The 22,317-nt window shown below is 38.5% G+C and overlaps 1 protein-coding gene across 4 annotated transcripts; it reads right to left on the bottom strand.

The window, feature by feature from the left end:
- Nucleotides 1–13: 13 nt before the first annotated feature.
- LOC144644225 (cartilage intermediate layer protein 1-like) lies at nucleotides 14–22,154 on the bottom strand. 4 transcript variants are annotated; one of them, XM_078503664.1, is made up of 13 exons: nucleotides 22,137–22,154; nucleotides 14,333–14,378; nucleotides 13,819–14,049; nucleotides 12,922–13,046; nucleotides 11,494–11,680; nucleotides 10,267–10,437; nucleotides 9,625–9,648; nucleotides 9,352–9,525; nucleotides 8,314–8,592; nucleotides 4,985–5,090; nucleotides 3,787–3,944; nucleotides 3,256–3,549; nucleotides 14–2,762 (listed from the first exon to the last, which is right to left on the bottom strand). In XM_078503664.1, the coding sequence occupies exons 3-13, from the start codon at nucleotides 14,009–14,011 to the stop codon at nucleotides 1,063–1,065; spliced, it is 3,411 nt and encodes a 1,136-aa protein (XP_078359790.1). In that variant the 5' UTR covers nucleotides 14,012–14,049; nucleotides 14,333–14,378; nucleotides 22,137–22,154; the 3' UTR covers nucleotides 14–1,062. The 4 variants fall into 4 exon arrangements, with proteins under 4 accessions (XP_078359790.1, XP_078359788.1, XP_078359787.1 ...); XM_078503662.1 differs by lacking the exon at nucleotides 22,137–22,154 and adding an exon at nucleotides 21,327–21,445; XM_078503661.1 differs by lacking the exon at nucleotides 22,137–22,154 and adding an exon at nucleotides 16,789–16,943.
- Nucleotides 22,155–22,317: the final 163 nt, after the last annotated feature.

Genomic DNA, 22,317 nt, shown 5'->3' with positions numbered 1-22,317 from the left:
AATTCAATGGAAAATTTCTAAGAGCTTCCATATGTCATAATTCAACCATATCGCAATATAAATTGTATATCCAGGACAAGGGTCTAAGGGGCTGAAAAATATAGGTTTAAGGGGCCAAACAATTTGCTCCCTTCCCTATGCTATCAGACCAAAACAGGCCCTCCTTTGTGCTCCATTTTCAAGCAAGAAATGCACAATCTTCATTCCACACTGAAGTCTGCAGTATCTCTTTCCAAAACAAATTTTCAGCCCTACTAATAATTGCTTATTTACCGTTAAAAACTGGTTATCATAGACTACCAATATAATTCGGTAAATTCACTTTAAAAGAAAACTTCTGCTCTATTTTAGTAAGTGCAACTAACAGGAGCCTGACAGGAGTTTTCCTATGTCACCATCGTATAAAAGAATTCCCACCAAAAAAAGGATGGTCCTTTCTTTTTACGCCTTTGCTAAATGCTTCCGTATCTATTAGAAAACACATTGGTTGTAGGTAGCTGGTTTTTCTTTCCAGATTGATCAACAACTGGTGAGACCATACCCCTTTTATAATGGAAGTTCTTTTTTATCTTACTTCGTAGTAACGGCGGGAGTAAAGGGCTATGGCAACGCTCTCCTTACAAAAGCTACGTAGGTTGCATAAGGCTTTCTTTTTCACTATATTCTACGAGCGTGATGACGATTGCATGTACAGGGGAATCCCGATTTCCCCGGCGAACCTCCCGACAAGCCAAACCGAAGTCGCTTCAATAGTGGAATTGCCTTTTTCCCCTACCCTCCCCCGCTCCGATTTCTCGAACCAATTTTCGTTTCCGTACCTCGATTTTTCAAACTTACTGATTTCTCGAAACAATTTTTGTCTCCCTTGGAGGTTTGAGAAGGCGGGATTCCACTGCGAAATCAAGCGATGTTTTTAAGTCCGTTGCAATATCAGGTATAAACTATCTTGTCGTCTTTATAGTGTTTATTGTATGTCTTGGTTTCTTTGGAGCCTAAAGCCTAAAATTATAATCGCACGCAATGAGCAAAAGCTATGCCCTGCCAATTTAGTTAATTTTGTTTTTAATTGTTGCAATTAAATTTAACCACGAAATATTTGAAAACCCCACCGGCATCTTCTATGTTTCTATTAAAGCAGGCAGCTTCAAGTTGCTGAATATTAAGATTACCTCTGGGCCATTGAAACATTCCCAAGGAAGTGCCAGACAATTCGTCGCCAAGTGGTGTTAAAACTCTCGCCACATTTGGTGCTAAGCCGCTGTTTCTACCCTTACCTAATGTGTCTTGCACCTGACTTCTTTGGCATTCTCCCGTCAACACAGTAAAACGAATTAACGTGGCATCCCGTTCAGGACACCTGTGCTCTATGCATACTGCAAATAAATTGCGGTTGTTAACAACTGGTTCAGTCTGTTTTGTGGCTTCGCCAAACTTTATTCGCTCATTTTCGGAATAGCTCTCTGCCTTCACCAGGGTTCTTGTTGTTCCTGAGGTCAAGACCTTTAAAAAGCATCGTTTGCGAATGGACGCACGCTGAAATCGCCTTCGGTAAGTAGGCTCCGGGACGTACCCTTGGTTGAAGGCTGCTTGTCCAGTGTTGTCTTGACTATGAAATGAGAAGAAGCTCTGACCCGGGCTCTCACTCCAACAGGAACCTGATTGGCTCTTCTGGTAAACAGGGCCATTAGTTAGCTGTGCACCTGGAGTAAACTTGATTCTTCGAGTATCTGCAATGGAAGCACCCACTTCGGGAGGGAGGCCATCCACTTCTCCCTGATTAGGCAACAAAGGCAATCCATCTTTCTCCACTTCGAGATAACCATCGCTGTTACATTGAGTCGAGATGCACCGGTAACCATTTGAGCCAGTGTTTCGGATTAAGTAACCCTGAACTGCTCGACCCCGAGGATTAACGAAAATGCTGGTGACTTTTGCATTATCTATACCTGCTCCATCTTGTCCGACAGCTTTGACCTTAGCAAAACACCTGTCATAACTCAAGTCAAGATTATAGGCATTTCGAATGTTCTCAGGTGTTATTTCTCCGGCAAATGCTCTGGAGCGTAACTGTCTCTTTGGGCGTCCTGTTAGGTCTTTGTTTCTTTTAAGTTCACCTACGTCCACCCACCTACCGGTTTTCTCATCCAGCCACCACAAATGAGGTATGGGTGCAGACTCATCGAGCGTCTCTCCAGTCAGTTTCTCAAGATCAATGTTAAGATGAAGATTCTTAGTGAGGCCAAGGTTTTGGTTATTTTCGTCCTGAACTTTTATCTTGAAAACCCCATAGGTTCTGAGCAACTGTTCTTCACCATCTTCGTCTACGGTAGTAAAATCGCCAGGTGATTCCAGAATGTCTTGCTCGTTCCTGGGATCGTTGAACTGTATTTTCACCTTAGCTTTGCCTTTTTTAGGATTTCCGTTCTTGTCAATTAAACTGTTTGCTGGTATGATTACCTCTGCTGCTTCATCTTTTGCAATCGGCACTGCCTTCTCTTCTTCAGCGTTGAATTCCACTGGTTCTGCTTCTGGGCGGAGGTGAATTTTGTGAAACGTAGTTCTACCTTTCTTGAAAGGAAGCACCACCGTTGATTCTTCGTATTCTTCCATATAATCTCGAAACGTCGCCACGAATCGCTTTGCAGACTTGTGCACAGGTATTTCAAACGTCCCGTCATAATCGGAATATGTAACAACTGTATCGTTGACCAGAATGTCGCAATATTCCACTGGTCTTTCATCGGGTCCACCGACCACAATTCCTGAAATATACAGGTAAAAGCCTCGGTCAGTGACACATGTTGGTACTTTGAAGAGGGTAAGTCTGAAGTGACAGGGTTTACTCATTATTTCTCGTTTAGTTTGTTAGAAATCCATGACTATTACAAAATGTGGACTTTTTAGGCTCACAGTGATGTAAACAGCTTAGTAAGAAGAAGAGGTGTGCGCTGAAAGTTTTCCTTAGCATCCAAACGCAGTTGTTTGTTTCGATATTGTTTGATTGCATTGCTTTTAGACCTTTTACAAAGGAATAAAGGGTTTTACGTGAAGAACGAACCGCACTAAATGGCAAAGCTGGGCCAAGAATTCCGGCATTCGTAAACACCAGTTATCGGTGGGTATATCCCAGTTTAAGTTGAGGCATTATCTCCATACATTTTCACCATGCAATTGTGCGTTAACGAAAATATTTGATGGATTACAATTCGTGATATCTTATGCATTCTAACATAGTGATGATAACATACTCCGCACCTTTTACAATGGTGTTCCCTTTTTTGCAAACATCACACCTGCAGCTCACCACTTTTTTCATTTTAAACTCCCCTTTACCGCAGCGAACGGTTGTGTCACGTACAATTCCGGGCTGGCAACAACGTTCTGCTTCGTCACATAACTCCAGGAACGGTGTGTCAGCTCTCAGACACGGATCATTATTGCACTTTCCAATGTTAACCTTATTTTTTCCAGAGCCATCTTCGAGACATCCGTCAGGAAGTGTAACAAAATGGTCGGACGGCTTTGACTTGCATGTGTCAATAACTGGATCTAAGGCAAACAGAATGTTTTTTGAATTGCTTTCATTTAATTTTGTTATCATGTCGGATAAAAAACGAAACATAGGAGTATAACAAAAGGAGCAAACAAAGAAGGACAAACACTCCTTAGCTAATCTGGAGAAAAGTTATGATGCGTGAACAATAAGTGGCTCTGTTAGGCTAAACACTCGCGGAAAAGGCTGATCAGATAAAAATAGACGGTAACTTTATAATTAAAGACGCTTACCAATAACTATCAACGTCGCTGGCTCCGAAAATTCGGCTCCAAATTCGTTTACTGCACGGCATCTGAAGTCTCCGGCCATGTTTTTTCCAACATTTCGTAGCACTAGAGTCTCGTTGTTGATGAATTCTTCTTTGTCCAAGATGTTTTCATTCCTAAACCTGAGAAATCAAGCAAACAAAAATTAAAATTTGCTTTAGTATTACTGAGAAGCTCCAAACAAGATTTCTCATGTGACAGGCCCAGATGGACTTTTGACCACGGCCAGAGCTAAAACGCGGACCTCTCGATCCAGAGTCCAGCGCGCTAACCGTTAGGCTTAAAAGTGCCTCCCAATTTCTATAGCGCGCTGTATCGCGGTAAAGTAGCAAATGAATCTATAGTGATAATTATGGCGTAAATGTGGGTGAATTAAATGCAAGTTGATTGGTTTATGTATTTCTTTGCACACTGTGATTTGAACAAAAAGATAGACCTGTGAACGTATCTGTGCTCGTTTGTTTTGCACTTCTCTATAGTATTGAGCGACGGATATCAATCTTATTTAGAAAATAAACCCCTTCAGGCGTCTGGTATATTGGAGGATAATGCCCGAGGCTGAAAGATTGTCGAAAAATGAACAGTTGGCCTGGAAGCGAAGCTTCCAGGGCAACTGTGAAATTTTGAGGACAATCTTTCAGCTAAGGGCATTATCCTCCAATACACCAGCGAGCCAGAAAGGGGTTTATTTAATTTTATTTAATTTATAACCCTCCGATTAATTTCTACAACGCGCTTTATCGCCAGCAAATTCATAGGAAAAAAAACCTACGTAATAAACCTTGCGTAACTGTGGTTGAAACAAATGTAAGTTGATGGTTTACGTGATTTTTTAACTCCGTGATTTCATCAAAAGTTAGAATTGAATAAGATGTCTTCATTCGTTTGTTTTGTGCTTGCCTTCAAAATCGGGCGACGGATATCAGATCGGACGGGATATATTCGCTGATACCCGTCGTCCGATTTTATACAGCGTGATGTGTTTTGTCCAATGAGCGCGCGCAAAAAATAATGAGTGGGTTATAATGCTTGATACCCCGTTGTCCAGTTTTGTACTAAGTTATGTGTTTTGTTCAATGGAGTTGTAGTGGAATAAATCGGTGCGTTATAAATATAGATATTTTTTTAAAACCATAGACAGTTCTGTGAAAGATGTGCTTACCATTCTATAACTGGTGGCGGATTTCCTTCCACTTGACAGCAAAATGTTACATCTTGTCCGACGAAGCGTCTCCTGTCCTCTGGGTGGGATGTCACCGTTGGGTGAACTGTTTGGGTGGTCAAAATGGAATTTAGTACTACTGATATGGATTTCCACTAAGACTACCCGGATAGAAGTCAAGATAAGGCCACAAACTGTGCAACCTAAAAACTGAATCACTGTTTAGCTCAAGTAATTGGCGTAAATAAGCAACTTGCCTAGTCACTGAAACACCATTTAATTTTTTGGAGGTATAACTTTTACAAGCGTATCATGTACACATAAATGCACTGTATCCCGAGCCTCATGGTCACTACTATCCCTTCAAGAAAACAACCAGTTGGAGAAGGTATGTTCAAACTCTTGCTTTTGTTTGGCAGTCGACAACTCTCAAAGGCTTTTCTTGGCTTTCGTCAACTTTTGGCTATTCTCATAGAATTTGGAAGAGATTTAAAGTTTTCTTTCGCGAGATTCCTGATTTTGATCATTTCGGTTACATTCTTATCCCTGTTTAGCCATTTTTGATTCATAATTGACGGCACCCCTCATTCTCGTTTGGCTGGGCCATTTAATAGTACTTAATAAAGCCGCAATGGAAGGGATATAAACCAGATAGACCACTTCGTGATTAGTGGTTCATGGCAGCGGTCACTCGTGGATTCCAGAGTGAAGAGGGGAGCTGATGTTGGAAGTGACCAACATATGGTAGTAGCAGGTGTGAGAGTAAAATTGAGGAGGCTTAGAAGCAAAAGACTAGGAAGACAGGATTTTGATGTTGAGAAACTAAAAAACCCGAAGAAGAAGTCAGAAGTGCTTTTTATGCTTTTGTTCATGCAGAGCCTTATGGTACACGTTTCAAGCCCTGGCAGATATGGAAGATTACATAGTATGACCAGTATGTTTATCAAGACATTAACAAGAAGTGGGAGCAAGTGAAGGCAGCATACCTCCAGACCAGTAAAGCCTGCTTGGACACAAATGAAAGAAAGAGGAAAGAGTGAATCACAGTAGACACTTAGAAAGCCATCACCGCTCGGAGAGACATGAAGATACAGCTCACTGGGGCCAAGTCAGGGAGGCTAAAGGAAAGGTACAAGCAGCAGTATCGGGAGCCAAACAGGAAAGTGAAAAGACTGGCAAGAGCAGACAAACGAATGTTCCTGGACGACCTTGCAAGCCAGGCAGAAGACGCAGCCAATAAAGGGGAAGCAAGGCAAAGTGTACAAAACCACCGAGATGAGGCACCAGTTAAAGACAAACTGGGAAGTCCTGAACAGACAACCACCAACAGCAGCGGCCGACATCCAGAAGGCAGTCAACACAGCACCACCAAAGAAGGAAGAAGTCTCTTTAAAACAGAATAGCCCATGCAGGACAACCTCAATGCAGAACTTTTCAAGACCGACCCAGAGCTTGGAGCTAAGATGCTTTTTCACTCTTTACAGCTGCCGTATGGCAACGAAAGGAAATACGCAAAGACTGGACAGAGGGTATAATTGTTAAGAACCCGAAAAAAAGGAGCCTTAAACAACTGTAACAACTGGCGCTGAATCAAATTTTTAGCTATCCCATATTCTTGCAAAGATCATTGTCCAGCGACTATCGGATACAGTTGACCAGCAACTGAGAGAGGAACAAGCGGGTTTCCGAAAGGGGCAGAGGATGCACAGACTACATCTTTACACTGCGTAATATTATCGAGCAGTGCACAGAGTGCCAGAGACAGCTCTACATCAATGTTGTATACTTCGAGAAGGCTTTTGTCAGCATCCACAGGGATAGCCTTTGGTAAATACTCCGTGCATATGGAATCCAACATGAAATCGCCCTTACCATCAAGAACGTTTACGACAACGTCACATGCCGTGTGGGAGCAGCGACCAATCCTTCCATGTGAAAACTGGTGCGAGACAAGGCTGTGTGATGTCTAACATCGCCATTGACTGGGTGTTACGAAGAACAACAAAAGATCAGTCGAGAGTTATACGATGAACCGTCTTCTTTTCTCAGCACTTGAAGATCTGGACTTTGCTTATGACCTGGCTTTGGCCTCCACACAACCACCAGCAATCCAGGAAAGACAACTCGCCTCAGCACATGTGCTCAGTAGAGAGCAGTAGATAGGCTTGATGTTCAGCCAGAAGATGGCAGAGGTGATGACACTCAACATCTCAAACCCCTTACCAGTACAGGTGAACGGAGAAGATCTATCCACAACCGAAGAGTTTACCTACTTGGGTAGTACTGTTAGGCATGATGGTGGAGCTTGCAGCGACATAAAGAACCGTCTTTTTTTAATAGCAAGGCCGGAAATGCTTTCAGAATGCTTGATAGTGTTTGGAGGTCTCAGCAGTACAGCACAACTACCAAGCTGAAGCTGCATCTGAGCTGTGTTCTTACTACTCTGCTGTACGACTCAGAGTGCTGGAGGATGACAGGTAGTGATCTTAACCCTATTCAGACCGGGGTGGGGGGGCTTTTGAGGCCCGCGCTGACTTTGAACTTTTATAACGTTTTTAAGATTTAACCAAACGCTGCCAAACTTTCTGAGTTTTCCTAAAATTTATCTGGCAACAAATTGGTAGGGTTGGATGATGTGTCAGGAACTTGACATCACCATGGCAACGGCATTTTGACAGGCATGTTTTCCCAAATTTGTAATTTTGCGTGTTTCTGTTAATAAAAATCAACTTAAATGGCATTATTTTTACATTTTTACTGGTTTAAAGCACATTTTTATTCATTTTGAGTACTTTGCAATGATTTTGGGTGGTTTTCTGGCATTTTGGAAAAATTTTGAAATCCAAGATGGCGGCTGTTTTGACATCATGATGTAATTGTCACGTGATGTGACGTCACCATCCCACGTGACGTATACCAAAAGAAATAGTTTTGGACGTGCAAATATACATCCTATAAGTTTCATGGTGATTGCTTAAATATTCTGGAAGTTACATAGGGGGGGGGGGGGGGCTTTCGAAGCCCCCCCCCCCCCCCCGGTCTGAGAAGGTCCAAAAAAGCCCGGTCTGAATAGGGTTAAAAAGCTCTCCTTTTCACTGATCCACTTCTGGCCGAACACCATCTCAAACGAACAACTACCTGATTGCTACCACCAATACAGCATGAAGGCCATCATTATAAAAGAAGAAGGTGGAGGTGGATATGGCATGTGCTCAGCAAAGAGCCTGATAACAGCACCCACACAGCCTTACACAGACCGAAGAACAGACCGAAGGGGGGGGGAAGGAAGGAAGGAAGTACAATTTTAACATTAAAAAAAACATACATACCTGCATTCTCCATTTTAACTTTTAACGCAGACCTTGAGTTTATGATGTCGACAAGCTGAGGAACGTATCCATGCCTGGTTATCAAAAGAGGTTTCCCTTTTTCGAAGCAGAATGCGTCAACTTCAAAGTAGCCATTGTCTCGACTCCGAGTCAGGATTTTATAAGGAGATTCAGCCAGTGATATATTAGCTCCAGCAAGAGGTGTATCACGCAAAGACAACACTCGTCCCTTCAGGGTACCTTCTTTATTTGCTGCTGGACACCTTGAATTCCTTAGGTCTGCAAAATATAGGTGAGAGACAAGAACATAGCACTTTAATACCTAATTTGCAAAGCGAAAACATTCTAAATATTCAACAGTATGAATAAAATTACTTCTAAAATTTGCACGTTCCTTTTATGATACTGCTGTTGAAATTATGGCAATTTAAATGCAACACTAACAACAACAATTTTATAAGCAAATCTTATTTACAGATGGTATTGCCTGGCAAAAATAAGTAAATAAAACATTACATATGCATGTGATAAAAACAGCAAAAAGCAAACGATTTTTTTAAAATTAACAGCATTGTTTAACTGATAAAAATTTAATTGAATACAGTGGGACCCCGTACATGCGTAGTAGTATAGGTATCTATATAGGAAAGCTTGTTGTAATTCTACTTTTTGCAAATAAAAGGATCAACGTTATCATTAGCGTTTTGTGTTATAGCTTTATATGAATTACGATCCAATATAAAATGTATTTCATTTTCACTTTTGTCGAAGGAACGATAATGAGGCGCTCAGGTATAAAATTATTTTATTTTTCCCCCCCCCTCTTTTTAAAAAAAAAAAAAAAAAAAAAAAAAAAAAAAAAAAAAAAAAAAAAAAAAAAAAAAAAAAAAAAATATATTAATAATTATTTAAAAACCCATTACTTTGGATTTTAAATGAAATTTAATTATTTTATTGTATACAGTGTTTTCCAGATGAATCCTTTGATTAAATCCCTATATTGAATTCCAGCTACGAAGCGCACGAGTGGGTCCCTACCTGGGCATTTCCAATCAGCGCACGTTTTTTCCTGCTGAGGTTTTCCAGCACACCAGCCATTCTTGAGAGACTTTCCAGTGACTTTATTTCTGCAGGTGCGAGTTCTACTCTGACGACCTTTCGCACAAGTGAGCGAGCAGTCAGTCCACGGTGACCAGCGGCTCCATTTGCCATCTGAAACGGAAAAACAGATACGCTAATAGGAATGTGCCAAAACTTATAGGACAGGAAGGAGAGTATTTAGCCCCTATAAGCCTGGTTGTCCCTACTTACCAGTTGCAGCTGAACTCGTCCAGTCTACGCATGTGCGAGTTGTTTTCATGTAGAAGAGAAACAAAAATAATTAACAAAACACGTCAAATGTCTTTTAAAAAAGATGATAGAGAAAACGGCAAATATTGTGCTACTGTAAAGATTTCAAGTTAGGGCTAAGCGTTCAAAACAGTATTGTTCAGCAGAGACAAACCCAACCCGGTTTTAAAAGTGTTTGTTAAGTCTATCGCACCACATTGTGCGTTCTTGTCATTATTTATGGCGTGTGTCAATCGTTTACGGAAGTGATAAACTAATTATACCCATCAGTCACTGATGTATAATTTTGCACGTAGAACAAATGATTCAACAGATCAATTTGATGTGATTACAAATAAGTTGTTCTCTAAAGGTTTAATCAAACGTTTTGTTAGAAAAGTAGTAAATAAGGAAATCTTCCCAAACAATGTGGTTTTGACACTAAAATAGTTTTTCATTCATCCATTTCATTCACTTGCTCATTTAATCCTAAAATTACCTCTTCTTTGCCAGACTGTAATCAATCAATTTCAGTTAATCAGGGCAGGTATTTTATCGGAAAAAGGACATCGTCAGCGAAAGAAACAAGTAAAGATGTATCAGGGTAACATCACCGATAATTACCGGGACACTCTCCGTTGGAGCATTTTCTTGTTTCATGATGACGTCCGTCACACAGGCGTCTTTCTAGTTTTTGCCCTGAGCTGGGTAAAATGCAAGTGCCAGTTCGTCTTTGCCGACCACCTCCGCACGTGACCGAACAGTCAGTCCACGGTGACCAGCGCCACTGACCCCCTGCCGATATAAAACAAGAATAGTCTGTGTGTAATCAATAGAAAAACCGGAGGGCCGTACACCTTGAAAGTTACTACTGAATCAAGCGAGTGTATGCAGCCAGTATTTTGACAAAAATATGACACTATTTCTGTTCTGACTCTCCCAAGTGCTGCCAAGATTCCATTCTACTCAAACCCGCCCGGCTTGCACTCAGTCTCATACATTACTAAGACATGTAAGTTCCAATTTCAATATCCATGATCCTCGCAACCTTCCTTCCCTTTTACCAATGGCAGGATATTTTTTTTTTCAAAACAGGCCAAGCCTTTAATCATCTTTCTGGTCATCAAATTCCACCCCAACGTTAGCATGCGTTTCTTTCTTTTTAAAATTGTTTACCGTGGCCGTCCGGTCATTGACAACGATATGATCGAGGGCGAGGGTAAAGAAAAGAACACAATAGCAAACTTGCCACAAAATACGTATTTAATTTCACGATTTTCGCGTTTTGAAAAAAAAAATGCTAACATTAATGTTTGCAGAAAATGTTGCCGATCGCGGGCTTGTTGGTAATACTCCTACTCCGATTCCCTATTATTTGCAGCTGAAGATTCGATGAAGATATCTGCAGCCAAAACTTCTTCAGTTTTACGTGAAGTCAAAACAATTTCCCATTTTTAGGCTCCTTGTAGTAGCACTTAACCAGGCCTTTATATATTTTAATTTCCAGGATTCCAGGTTTTCTTGGTCTTTAATTGACTCATGATCAATTTCAAATGACTCAAACAGGATATGAAGGATTAAAGGAATGATAAAATCGCGAAATTAAATAGAGTCAGTTGGTTCACCTTTTCCTGGAATCGCAAAAATTAAAATGCACTTAGGTCCAGGATTGAACGCAAAATTGTTTAACAAGTACTTCAGCCTGACATGTTATTTGGCGTTCCAAATTATTCATATTTGACATTTTGGTGTGTTTTGGTGACTTTATAAGAGGACACTTTGTGATGCTGTCATGAGGAACGTGCATCTCATTAGTTCAATCCTGGAATATCTAATCTAATATTGAGATACCTTCTGTTTTGAAGCACGTGAACCACTCTTGTTTGCTTATTCCTGGTTTCCCATCAATATCACATGATCTGATAAGCCCAACTGTGCATGATTTAGAAATGTACATGTTCTCTTGAAGAATCGTTGAAATTTCATCTCCTTGCAGCAATCCGTTTCTATCTGTATCCCAGTACTGGTCGAAATCGCGCTAAATTAATGATCAAAACAAAAATATAAAATCGACTATTTTTTCTCTCGCGGTAAATAATATTTTCAAGCAGCTTAGAATAAAATCATTACATAACAGATCTCGTACAACGATAGCCTCCCACGCAGTCGTTCTTAGGGCGATCGTGTTTTACTCCTCGTGGGGAGGAGTGAAACACGGGAGGCTAGTACAACGAGTGAACAGAATAGAAAATAATACAAAGTCAAATATCAAATAAAATTAAGGGATACTGTCACGGGCATTTTTCTGCATTTCAGTAAAAAGTACGAAAATTGGAGAACACAAATTGCGCCAAGAATATCAAGATGAAGATATAACATTTTTGTTGAAGGAAAAGGAAAGCCTTCATTAGTTTCTTAGCCGTTTTTCCAGGCCATAAAGGCAGAATTTGTAAAAAGGTAGCCTGACGTTTTCAATTTGGCATCCAATTTCCTGATGGCATCACAATAGCATCACTTTTTTAGCTTCAATACACTGGCATAGTAATTTTTCAACAAAACTGAACCAGTATTTATAGGTTTCCATAAGTTTTTAGGCTGTTAAATTTTTAAATTGAAGCTCGTGACAGTGTCCCTTTAACCGACTGCTCATATTTTTTTTTTCATATTTTTCTTCTGGACAAGACACCTGCTCAAGTATTGTGATGTAACGCCGATTGTGACCCCCCGTCTTGGAAAATGTTTGGCCAAATAACCGACAGATGAACAATACTGAAACGTGTTAAATAAGGCTTGGTGAATATGATTGAGCCCCTTATCCTCACCATACAGACTCGCTGTTAGGAAGTAGGCACTCACATTAACAGGCCCTGTTGATCTATAAAAATGTCTGCTCTTTAACTCGCAGATGCCATTTGAGCAAAAGCATGGCAAGGACAGAGTGAAGCTATATTTTACAGAGACGATAAGGTAGTGCTGCTCACAACGGTGTTTGATGGCCCTGTGGTATTTATGAGCCCTTCCCTACACCTGCCTCAGTAATATCTCTGATCTTCTTTGCATGAAACACATTTTTCTACGGTATGTGAAATGACTATGTACCGTCATACAAGACAGTGTACTGAATAGTTAGTGAGAAGTGAAAGATAAAACTACTGATCACAAATACACCAGATACCCTTAAATGTGATAAACGGTACATTTTGTAATATAAGGAAGTTCGCCCTCTGCAGTGAAAAAGCATATGGTTTTATAACACAATACGACGGGTTTTATGGTTACCTTTGCATATATCAGCCTTTCAACCGAAGACATAACTCTGTCGGCCTTGTAGTATCTGAAGTTTCTTTGCAAATACTTGTCTTGAAAATTTACGATTCCTTTTTTAGTGCAAGATGACTTAGCCTCTGAAAAGTAAAATGATAAACACAGTTAATCTACGCGGTACAGTATAACTGAATGACAAAATCACTTGGAAATATTTAAGTACTGACAGTTACCGCTAAAGTTGACGACGGAAAGCCCTCTAACGATTTACTCGCATTAAATTAAAACCTGGCAAAAAGCGATCCATTTTTCATATCCATAAAAAGGCAGCATTAAAGAACACCGTTCCACAACTGACAATTCCATTATACGCCGTTGTACTTGAACTGCTGTGATTAAAAGGGGCTAGGTTATTGGCAAAATCACGGCCACATAACAAACAAGGATGATTTTCAAACATTCTAAATGACACTTTCATACAAATAGAGATAAGCTTGAAAAAAAATCGGGCCGACGTTTTTCAAGTTTAGACAGTTTACCCAAACGCAACCGTTTTAATCTTCTCGAACTTTGCCCTACCAATCTTTTGAGTTCTCTTACAGTTTTAAGCCGTTATTGTGATAATTCAGTTTATTCTATGACCAGATGGTCAGTGCCAAAATTGCCTAAAATTGCGTGACATAGCCCCTTTTAACGCTCAGTTTTGAATTGGTTGTCAAATATGGTGTGCTTAGAACCATAAATATATGAGAATTTTATTGTTGAGTTGTTGGATTTTGCAGGTTAGCACAGATATGTTTTTGCTGCAAAAATTGAGCAGACTGAGGGGTAATGCTGAAATATTATTAGGTCAAAAAATACCTTTAAGTCAAAATTACAAGCTAAATTAAGGTAATACAAACAATATTTTACCTTGTTCAGTGCAATTTCCTTGATGCTTTACTTGAATATTAATTTCATTTGCACAAGCAAACCTGTGTAACTCACAGATATTTGGGAACTGCACATGGTAAACACTGCACACTGGGAGGGTTTCATTTGCACAGGATGTTGGACAAACACATTCTGCGGTCACCACTTTACCAACTTTCCTTTCGACGCACATCTTCCCCTTTTTGCAGAAGGTCTGCGAGCACAAACTCCCTGCAGAAACAAATCAAACAATATTTAAAGTATTGACATTATGCTGAAACAGGAAAAGGAAATTGGAGAATACTGTAATATATGGTAAACAGTCAGCTTTTATAGCTCAAAGGATAAAGCATGTATTTCTAATAATTGTTTTTAGGTGTGTTTTATCGGACTTATAGTGCAGCATGAATAGGGGATTTATGTTATAATCGAAGCAATAGTATCAATGTGCTTACGTTAAAAAAAAGTTAAAGAAATAGAAGATATCTTTATACAATTCCTTTCGCAGACATACCGTTTGTACCTGCCACATTGCCTTTGCCTCCTGATGCATGCAGCACCTGTTGGGGAAAGAAAATATCGAAAAATATTATGCAGGACGTGATAAAATGGCAATAATCGGAATAGTAACTGGGATGCCAAGGGCTTGCCTTATTCCACAGCTGAAAACAACATGTTCAGTCTGATTCTCAAGGGGGTTGATTATGTTTCTGCGTTCCTTCACACGAGTGTTTTTGAAGTGCACCATTTATAGACAAGCGGAGCATCTTTTGATCAAATAAATCGAGAGGTAAATATAATTTGGTCAGAAGAGCTTCACTCAAAAAAATCTAAGATATACATTAAAAAACCTACATAAATATTCAAAAAACTGGAAAAAAATGACTTTGTCGATATTTCGTGTTTATTCAAAACACTTCGTCAGGGCCTAACGGAGTGGCCTTGACCGTTACAAGAAATACGTTACAGCTGATGTAAGACGCTATTACGTTAAAAAACCTACGATATACAATAATATATAAGAAATAATATAAACAGTAAGTACTGACATTATAAGTTTTGTTTTGTTTTGATAAGTAGATAAGTATTATTAGGATTAGAATTTCATTCCATATTGTTACTTATAATTTTTATTTCCTTTTAAAATGTATTCATTTCGTGTCCCCAAATTAGTATCGGTTTTCCCGAGCTCAGTGGTTATTTGACGCGTTAATAAAGTTTCTATTCTATTCTATTTGGCCTAATGTTCAGCTTAGCTTCACCGGAAGTCACGTCCATAGATCACCTTCAGCCCGGACAGCTTATTCTGATGCAGCTTAGCGTCACACTGTCAATTTCACATGAAAATAAACTTTCTAGTTTTACTGGCTATTGGGGGTTTACACACGATTCGTCTCTCAATCCAAAATCGTAAATACGGTAGAAAAACTGATTGTTTATGGGAACCTAATCTGATTTTTTCTTCAGCACTGGAGGAATACTTTGGATTTCGATTTCCCGTTTAAGGGATCAGCAGTGAAAGAGGAAGTGCTACATTGAACACTTAATCCGATAAGAGTTGGAAACAACCATGTACCAGTCTCTAAAATGATTTCCGTAAGATACTTCAAGTAAAAAAATATTTTATCTGTAGATCTAAAATCCTGGCAACCACTTAGTAAAATATCTGAAGCTAACTGTGGGAAATAATTGTAGAGACACCACTCAAATATATGATATAATGTTGTGTTACAAACTCGATTAGAGTGTTCGGTTGAAGATCAGTTACAGTTATGTATGTCTTGGGTCATGGCATTTTCATATTATTTTTCATTTAAAAACTGCTAAAACTTAGATAACTGAGACTTGAAGCGTGACAGCATTTCCTCTGTTTTCTGGTTTCGTGAAACTAGGAAATGTATTCTAAATAACTCTGAAGGAGATTTAGCTAAAATGCCACTACCTTACATTGGCTTGGAATTTCAGGATTGAGCATTTTAATTCATGGCTAATACGACAAGAAATACATTAAACGAGCTTGGTTTTAAATGATTTTCTCCGTTTTCGGTTGCAGCGGCTATCATAACTGAAGATGCAGCTAAAAACTGAACAGCGAAAATTCAAAAAAATTGCTAAATTCAGCTAACGGGTCCGGCATTAACGCCACTGTATCAGGGAGACTGCGTTTACTTTCAGCTTCTAAGACGCAATGTTCATGAAGGACTTACTACTTAGGAAACCAGCATTGCCACACTCCACAAACGCAATACTTTCCTCAGGGACATCTCCTTTTCTTCCAACGAAGTTCAGTTCTACAGATCAGATTCAATCATTTTGACATTATGACAGGTTGAGTCTCGGCCATGGAAACAATTTCATTTCGGGTTTACTCAGTGTCCATTTATCAGGAAGAAAACTGAGTAAAAAAACACTTCCTTATCAACAGGAAAAAATAGGTCAACCAAGTAACAGCTTAAAAGGAGTTTAGCAAAATATGATTGGTCAATTATAAAGGTATTACCGCGACACCAATTGATGTCTTATGTTACAGTTTGGAGGCCAAAGATCACCTTCACTTCCAAAATTTCAGAACATAACTAAATATTTTTTGCAGCATGAAGTCTAATAAACATCGGGCAAATATAAAGCCAGTTTCAGCACAGAAAATACATGAAACACTGGTATGGTCAATCACATTATTAGTTAGTATAAGATTTTTAAGGTAATCAAAGTTATAGAAATGTTGTTCTTGACTTTTGTTATGTTTCACGCAACTGCTACAGGTAGAATTGTTCGCAGTCCATTCAGCTAATGTGAAAGTGTGGTAGAAAAATATTTTGAAGACTGCATTCGTTCAGGAACCAAACAAAACGTATATCGCCATTGAAATACACTGAGCATTTTTCTGGGTGGAATGCAAAGGCAAACAGAATTTGCAAAAAGGTTGTAAAACAGTGCAAGGTACCTAAACAAAATAACAAAAATACTCACTAGTAGAGAAACGAGGATAGCCACTGCAGTCCTCAAAAGCACTGCGTTCCTAGACATCTCCTTTTCTTCCAATAAAATTCGGTTGAACAACACGTTTCAGCCTTTTTATCCTTTTTAAGGATGAAAATCGTAGTAAACACTTCTTCATCGACAGGATAAAACAAGTAAGCAAGTGATGTCTTACGCCTTATATACAAGTCGGTAATTCCTTCTTCCTGTTTTTGTTGATCGATGTTCAGAAGAACATGATTGGTCAATAATGGAAGAATTACCAGTACACCTATTGATGTCTTATGTTACAGTTTGGAGCTGATTATCCCCTTCTAGCGCTCCTAGACATCCCTTTTCCTTCCAATGAAATCAAGTTCTACAACAAGTTTCAACCTTTTTTTAACCTTTTTAAGGATGAAAATTGAGGTAAACACTTGATATAAAGACGGTAATTCTTTCTTCCTGTTTTCCTTTAACATGACTGGCCAATCATGGAAGGTATTACCAGTACACCTATTGATGTCTTATGTTACAGTTTGGAGCTGATTATCCCCTTCGCTGCCAAAATTTCAAGAAGTCACGTCCAAGCGAGTAAGAAGGAAGTAATTTCAACCATTTGCTATTTTCCTACCAGTCAACACATTTAAGTTTTTTTCATCGCAGTAAATCGAACTATAATGTTGAACAGTGAATTAACGTTGAAAGTGACTCGTTGGAATATTTTGCACAAAATGTACGAAAGAACGGAAAAGTCTAATAAATATAAAACAGGTGCCAAAAATATAACGCTACGTTTTGCACAGAAAACATATGGAACAGACAGTATGGAGGTTTTAAAGGTAACTAAAGTTATACGAAAATACTGAGTAAGATTCTAGTAGCATATGTTCCAAACAAGAGTATGCTAATAATACGTCATTGAGCTGGGCTGGAACATTGTTTGGTTAGAGCGAAAGGAATATTTAGGCCAACAGACTTTGCAAAAGGTTATAAAAAAGTGCAAACTCCGTAAAGATGTCTAGCGCTCTTAGACATCCCTTTTTCTTCCAATGAAATCAAGTTCTACAACAAGTTTCAACCTTTTTTTAACCTTTTTAAGGATGAAAATTGAGGTAAACACTTGATATAAAGACGGTAATTCTTTCTTCCTGTTTTCCTTTAACATGACTGGCCAATCCTGAAGTTATCACCAGTACACCTATTGATGTCTTATGTTACAGTCTGGAGCAGAATATCACCTTCGCTGCCAAACGTTTCAAGAAGTCACGTCCAAGCGAATAAGAATAATTCCAACCATTTTCTGTTTTCTTCTCAGTCAACATATTTAAGTTGTTTTTATTGCAGTAAATTGAGTTTTAATGTTGAAGGGTGAAAATTGAGATGAACACTTCTTCTTTGATAGGATTAAAAAAGTTAAACAAGTGGCATCGTACACCAGATATAAAGTCGGTAATTCTCTCTTCCTGTTTTCGTTCTTGAACAGTGTTCAGAAGAACATGATTGGTCAATGGAAGTATTGCCAGTACACCTATTATGTCTTATGTTACAGTTTGGAGCTGATTATCCCCTTCGCTGCCAAAATTGTAAGACGTCACGTCTAAGCAAAGCTAAGCGAATAACAAGAAAATAATTCCAACCTTTTTTTGTTTTAAATTTCAGATACACCGTTTTCTTTACTAAGTTATTTTTATTGCAGTAAATCGAACTATAATGCTGAACATTGAATTGAAGTTAAAAGTGCACGAACCGTTAAAATAGCTTTCATTATATAAAATGTATTGAAAGAAGAAACTGTTTCAGACATGAAGTCCAATAAACATAAACAAACAGTGCCAAAAATAGAAAGCTAGTTCTTGCATAGAACATATAAAAATCATAAATAACAGCATTGGTTGATATAAAAATTTGTAAGGTAATCAAGGTATAGAAATAATGAGATTTTTAAGTTGCACCCAACGGCTGCAGGGAAAATTGGTTCTTTTTAATGGCGAAGTTGACAGAAAATTTAGGCTTGACGGTTTGAGGATTATTTATCTTCAGAAAAACAGAATCAGGTTTCCTTCAGCCATTCTACTAAATTATGTGAAAGTGTGGTAGAAACCAATTATGCGAAACAAATGTTTGCTAATAATACGCCATCGAACTACATTGAGATATTTGTTTAGGCGGAGGAAAAACGATATTTAGGCCAACAGACTTTTCAAATAGTTGTAAAAGTGACATACATTGTACCCTATACAAAATGATAAGAATATTCATGAATTATATATATTCACTTCTAAAGAAAGCAGTACTAAATAGTCACAGTCCTCAAAAGCACTCCTCTACTGAACACCTTTTTTTCTGAAGAAACCAGTTGCACACTCTGTTTCAATCGGTGCTCGATTCTAAGTCACAGACAAAAATTTATTTGTGCCACTTGTTTCAAGGCTGCTAAGTCAGGTTTGTAGGTCATTATTGTTTGGTTTAGACTGATTTACCAAGTGACAACTCTTCCACCTTTTACGCCCGGTATTCCTTCATCCCGTTTTTCTGTTACAGTGCGTTAATTCTAGAACTTTAAAGGCCAAATCATGTTCATGCCATACATATGGTTTGGTACGTGATGTATACGTAGAGTCTAACATTACAGCTTGGAATACAAAAACACATTGCGGATTTAAGCGAAACACGTCTCAGCGAGCTACACAGGAAATAATCATGCAACGACCATTAGAAAATGAGCAGATTTACTCTGAACAGGAAAATTAAGCTAAAGCAGAATTAGCCTGAATTGTTAACTATATCAGTTATATAATTATAACGAAAGAGAAAGCCAGGTTTGCAGGCTTTAAGTCTAATCGAATATAGCCAAATAATACCAGATATTTTGGTAAATACAAGGTTACAGGCAACACAATCTAGTGGAAGCTTATTTGTGCCACTGCTTGAATTCAGTGAAAAGCTACAAAAGAGGTGGCTCTTCATCGATGGCGCTTATGAATCGGGAATTATTGTGTTTTTCTTTTTTGCCAGTGTGGTGTTGAATACGTCTTACCAGTTAAAAACACGATGTTCCAGTTTCAAAGATACCCATTCGTGTCTAGCGTTACAATTTTGATTTAGTAGTAGGTCAAAATCATTTTTGATGTTGCATGTTTGTCAGTTTGTTTTTAGTATAGTGAAGCACGTTTAAGCCAACTGACTACAAAGGAAGCGATCATGCAAAAACACTAATTTATTCTCCGACAAACTTTGGTTCCCATTTTGTCAATCAACCGATATACGTATATTTATAATGGTAATAGGACTGAGTGGAGTCCAATTCGGTCAGTAATCATACGAATGATTAACAAAATCGGACGACCGCGAAGCGGGAGTCCAATTTGTTTAATCACGAGTATGATTACAGACAGAATTGGACGACACGAAGTCCTGTTACCAATTAATCAAAACTATGACAAAATTTGAGAAACAAACTAACCTTTAGTCAAATAGTTTAACGTTCTTATAAAAACTGCAAAACATAACAGTTTACTCAACAAAATGCACAACTTACAACAGCGCGCGCAAAATGACGCGTACTGTCCAATTACACAGGCATGACGCGTAAACTGTCCTATTACACTGTCCAATTACAAGCATGACGCGTACACTGTCCTATTAGTGCTCAAATCGGGCTGCTGATAACCAATTACCGATCGAGAATTTTGTTATAGTTTTGATTAGTACTGTAATTAGTTGCGGAAAAATAGAAATTTAATAAATTAACAGACCAGAGATAAACAAATATGACCGACAATGTCACAAATCTCGCACAGTAAAAGATCGATCATGGCATTCCTCAAGATGCGGAGATTCATCATAGCTGTGAATGCACTACTGTTTGTCGAGTTCAGTGACTAAAACACGACGGGCAATCTACTAGTTAAAACGAGGATTTATGTATAGCTAATGCCGTTTTAAACGGCCCTATTCTCCCAGCAGAGGAGAGCTAGGATAAATAAGAATGTCGTTTTAAAGTGTTTGATTTAAACGGGTAGCTCAAAATAAATTGAATAGCCTACCGGATCCAATAAAACATCGAGAGATATAGTACTCGCCAATTCTGTTGAGTACTGCTGCAATTTTTACACTGAATAATAAATAATGTACAGGGAGTGATAAGTTTGATTATACCTCCATTAGGTATATATGTGAATCTATTGTGGTCGATTTAACTATTATTCTCAGTACTGTGTAACAAGAAGAGAAAGGATGATTTCAAATAATCGTTATAAGTGGAAATGAAAACAATTAACAGAACTGAAATATTATCAGATATTGAGAAGTGTATTTTGCATGCTTTGTTTTGGCTAGAGAACGTGTTTTCGAAGTCCTTTTATATGGCACTGAAAACACATCACATCAGATAGCCGCGAGGCACAATGACTTGCTCTGATTTTGCTACAGTTGATTTTAAAAGGAACCGACATCTTTGTCAGAAAGCTGCTGAAGGGATCATTCAGATATACAGGTAGGAAAAAGCAAATTATCCTATATGAGAAGAAAATTCATAGTGTACTTACTACCAAGGAAGCAAAAATAGCCACACTCCTCAAAAGCACTGCCCTCCTGAACATTTTCGTTTTCTTCAATGAAATGTTTCGCAGTCAGTTTCGATGCTTGATCCTTAGTCACAGACGTAATATATTGTGCCACTTGTTTAACTGCAAGACTCAGTGAAAACGAGCTTGTTGTTTTCTAGCGATGGGTTAAAACATATTCACAAAGTGACATCTTACACCTTCATCCTGTTTTCTTTCTATATGATTGGTCACTTTTAATCTGTTATTACGAATCCTTTTGATGTCTAATACTGCCATAGCACATCGAACCTTTTTGTCGTTCATCAAGAAATGCCTAAGCAAGTCACTAAAGGAAGTGCTCATACAACGATTGTTAGAAAACAAACAGATTTTGTCCCTAGTCACGAACAATTCAATTCATTTTGATTGTGTCAGTGCTTTTTAGTCGCAAGGCTGAAACTGAAGAGGACTAAGAGATATTGAGTATGACACCTTTACACTTCATAAGTCGTGAATTCCTTCTTCCTGTGTTTATGACTGACTAGTTTCGAGCTAGACATCTTATGTTACACGTTGTTTGTCAAATTGAAACACGTACACACAAGCTACACTGAAAGTAACTAATAAACCTACATCGGAGAAGCTCTCCTTTTTCAAGACTTAATTTGTTATCACGGTACAGCGAAATATAACCCATCCTTAAATTGTCTTAACATACATTTTTAAGATAAATAGTTTACAGATTTCACTAAAAATTAGCCAAACATTGACAAATACACGTGTTATACTCCAGGCAAGGGAAGGCATTACCTTTTATCTGTATTGAAAGAGCTGTCGAGGTACAAGAGCCCTCTCTCTGATCTTTACTTCACCGCTTATTCAGCTCTACTCTTTGTTGCAAAGGAACCACCAACTTTAGTAGTGTAGCTTCAAAGAAAGGTTCGACTGATTTAGTTCCGGCCTCTCTGAAAACTTAGCCAGACTACGTAAG

The sequence above is a fragment of the Oculina patagonica genome, chromosome 2, assembly GCF_052425735.1.
Source record: "Oculina patagonica isolate OP01 chromosome 2, crgOcupat, whole genome shotgun sequence".
Lineage (NCBI taxonomy): Eukaryota > Metazoa > Cnidaria > Anthozoa > Scleractinia > Oculinidae > Oculina > Oculina patagonica.
This window is presented reverse-complemented; position numbering and strand designations above follow the sequence as displayed.

What these genes read in the sequence shown, in the direction of transcription:
- LOC144644225 (XM_078503661.1), bottom strand. Translation starts at nt 16,845, where the DNA reads ATGTCTAGGAACGCAGTGCTTTTGAGGACTGCAGTGGCTATCCTCGTT. An exon ending in AGGAAATTGCACTGAACAAG is followed by an intron (nt 13,047 to 13,818) that starts GTAAAATATTGT and finishes TTTACTTTTCAG; the next exon opens with AGGCTAAGTCATCTTGCACT. An exon ending in AGTTAAAATGGAGAATGCAG is followed by an intron (nt 5,091 to 8,313) that starts GTATGTATGTTT and finishes CCACCCAAACAG; the next exon opens with TTCACCCAACGGTGACATCC.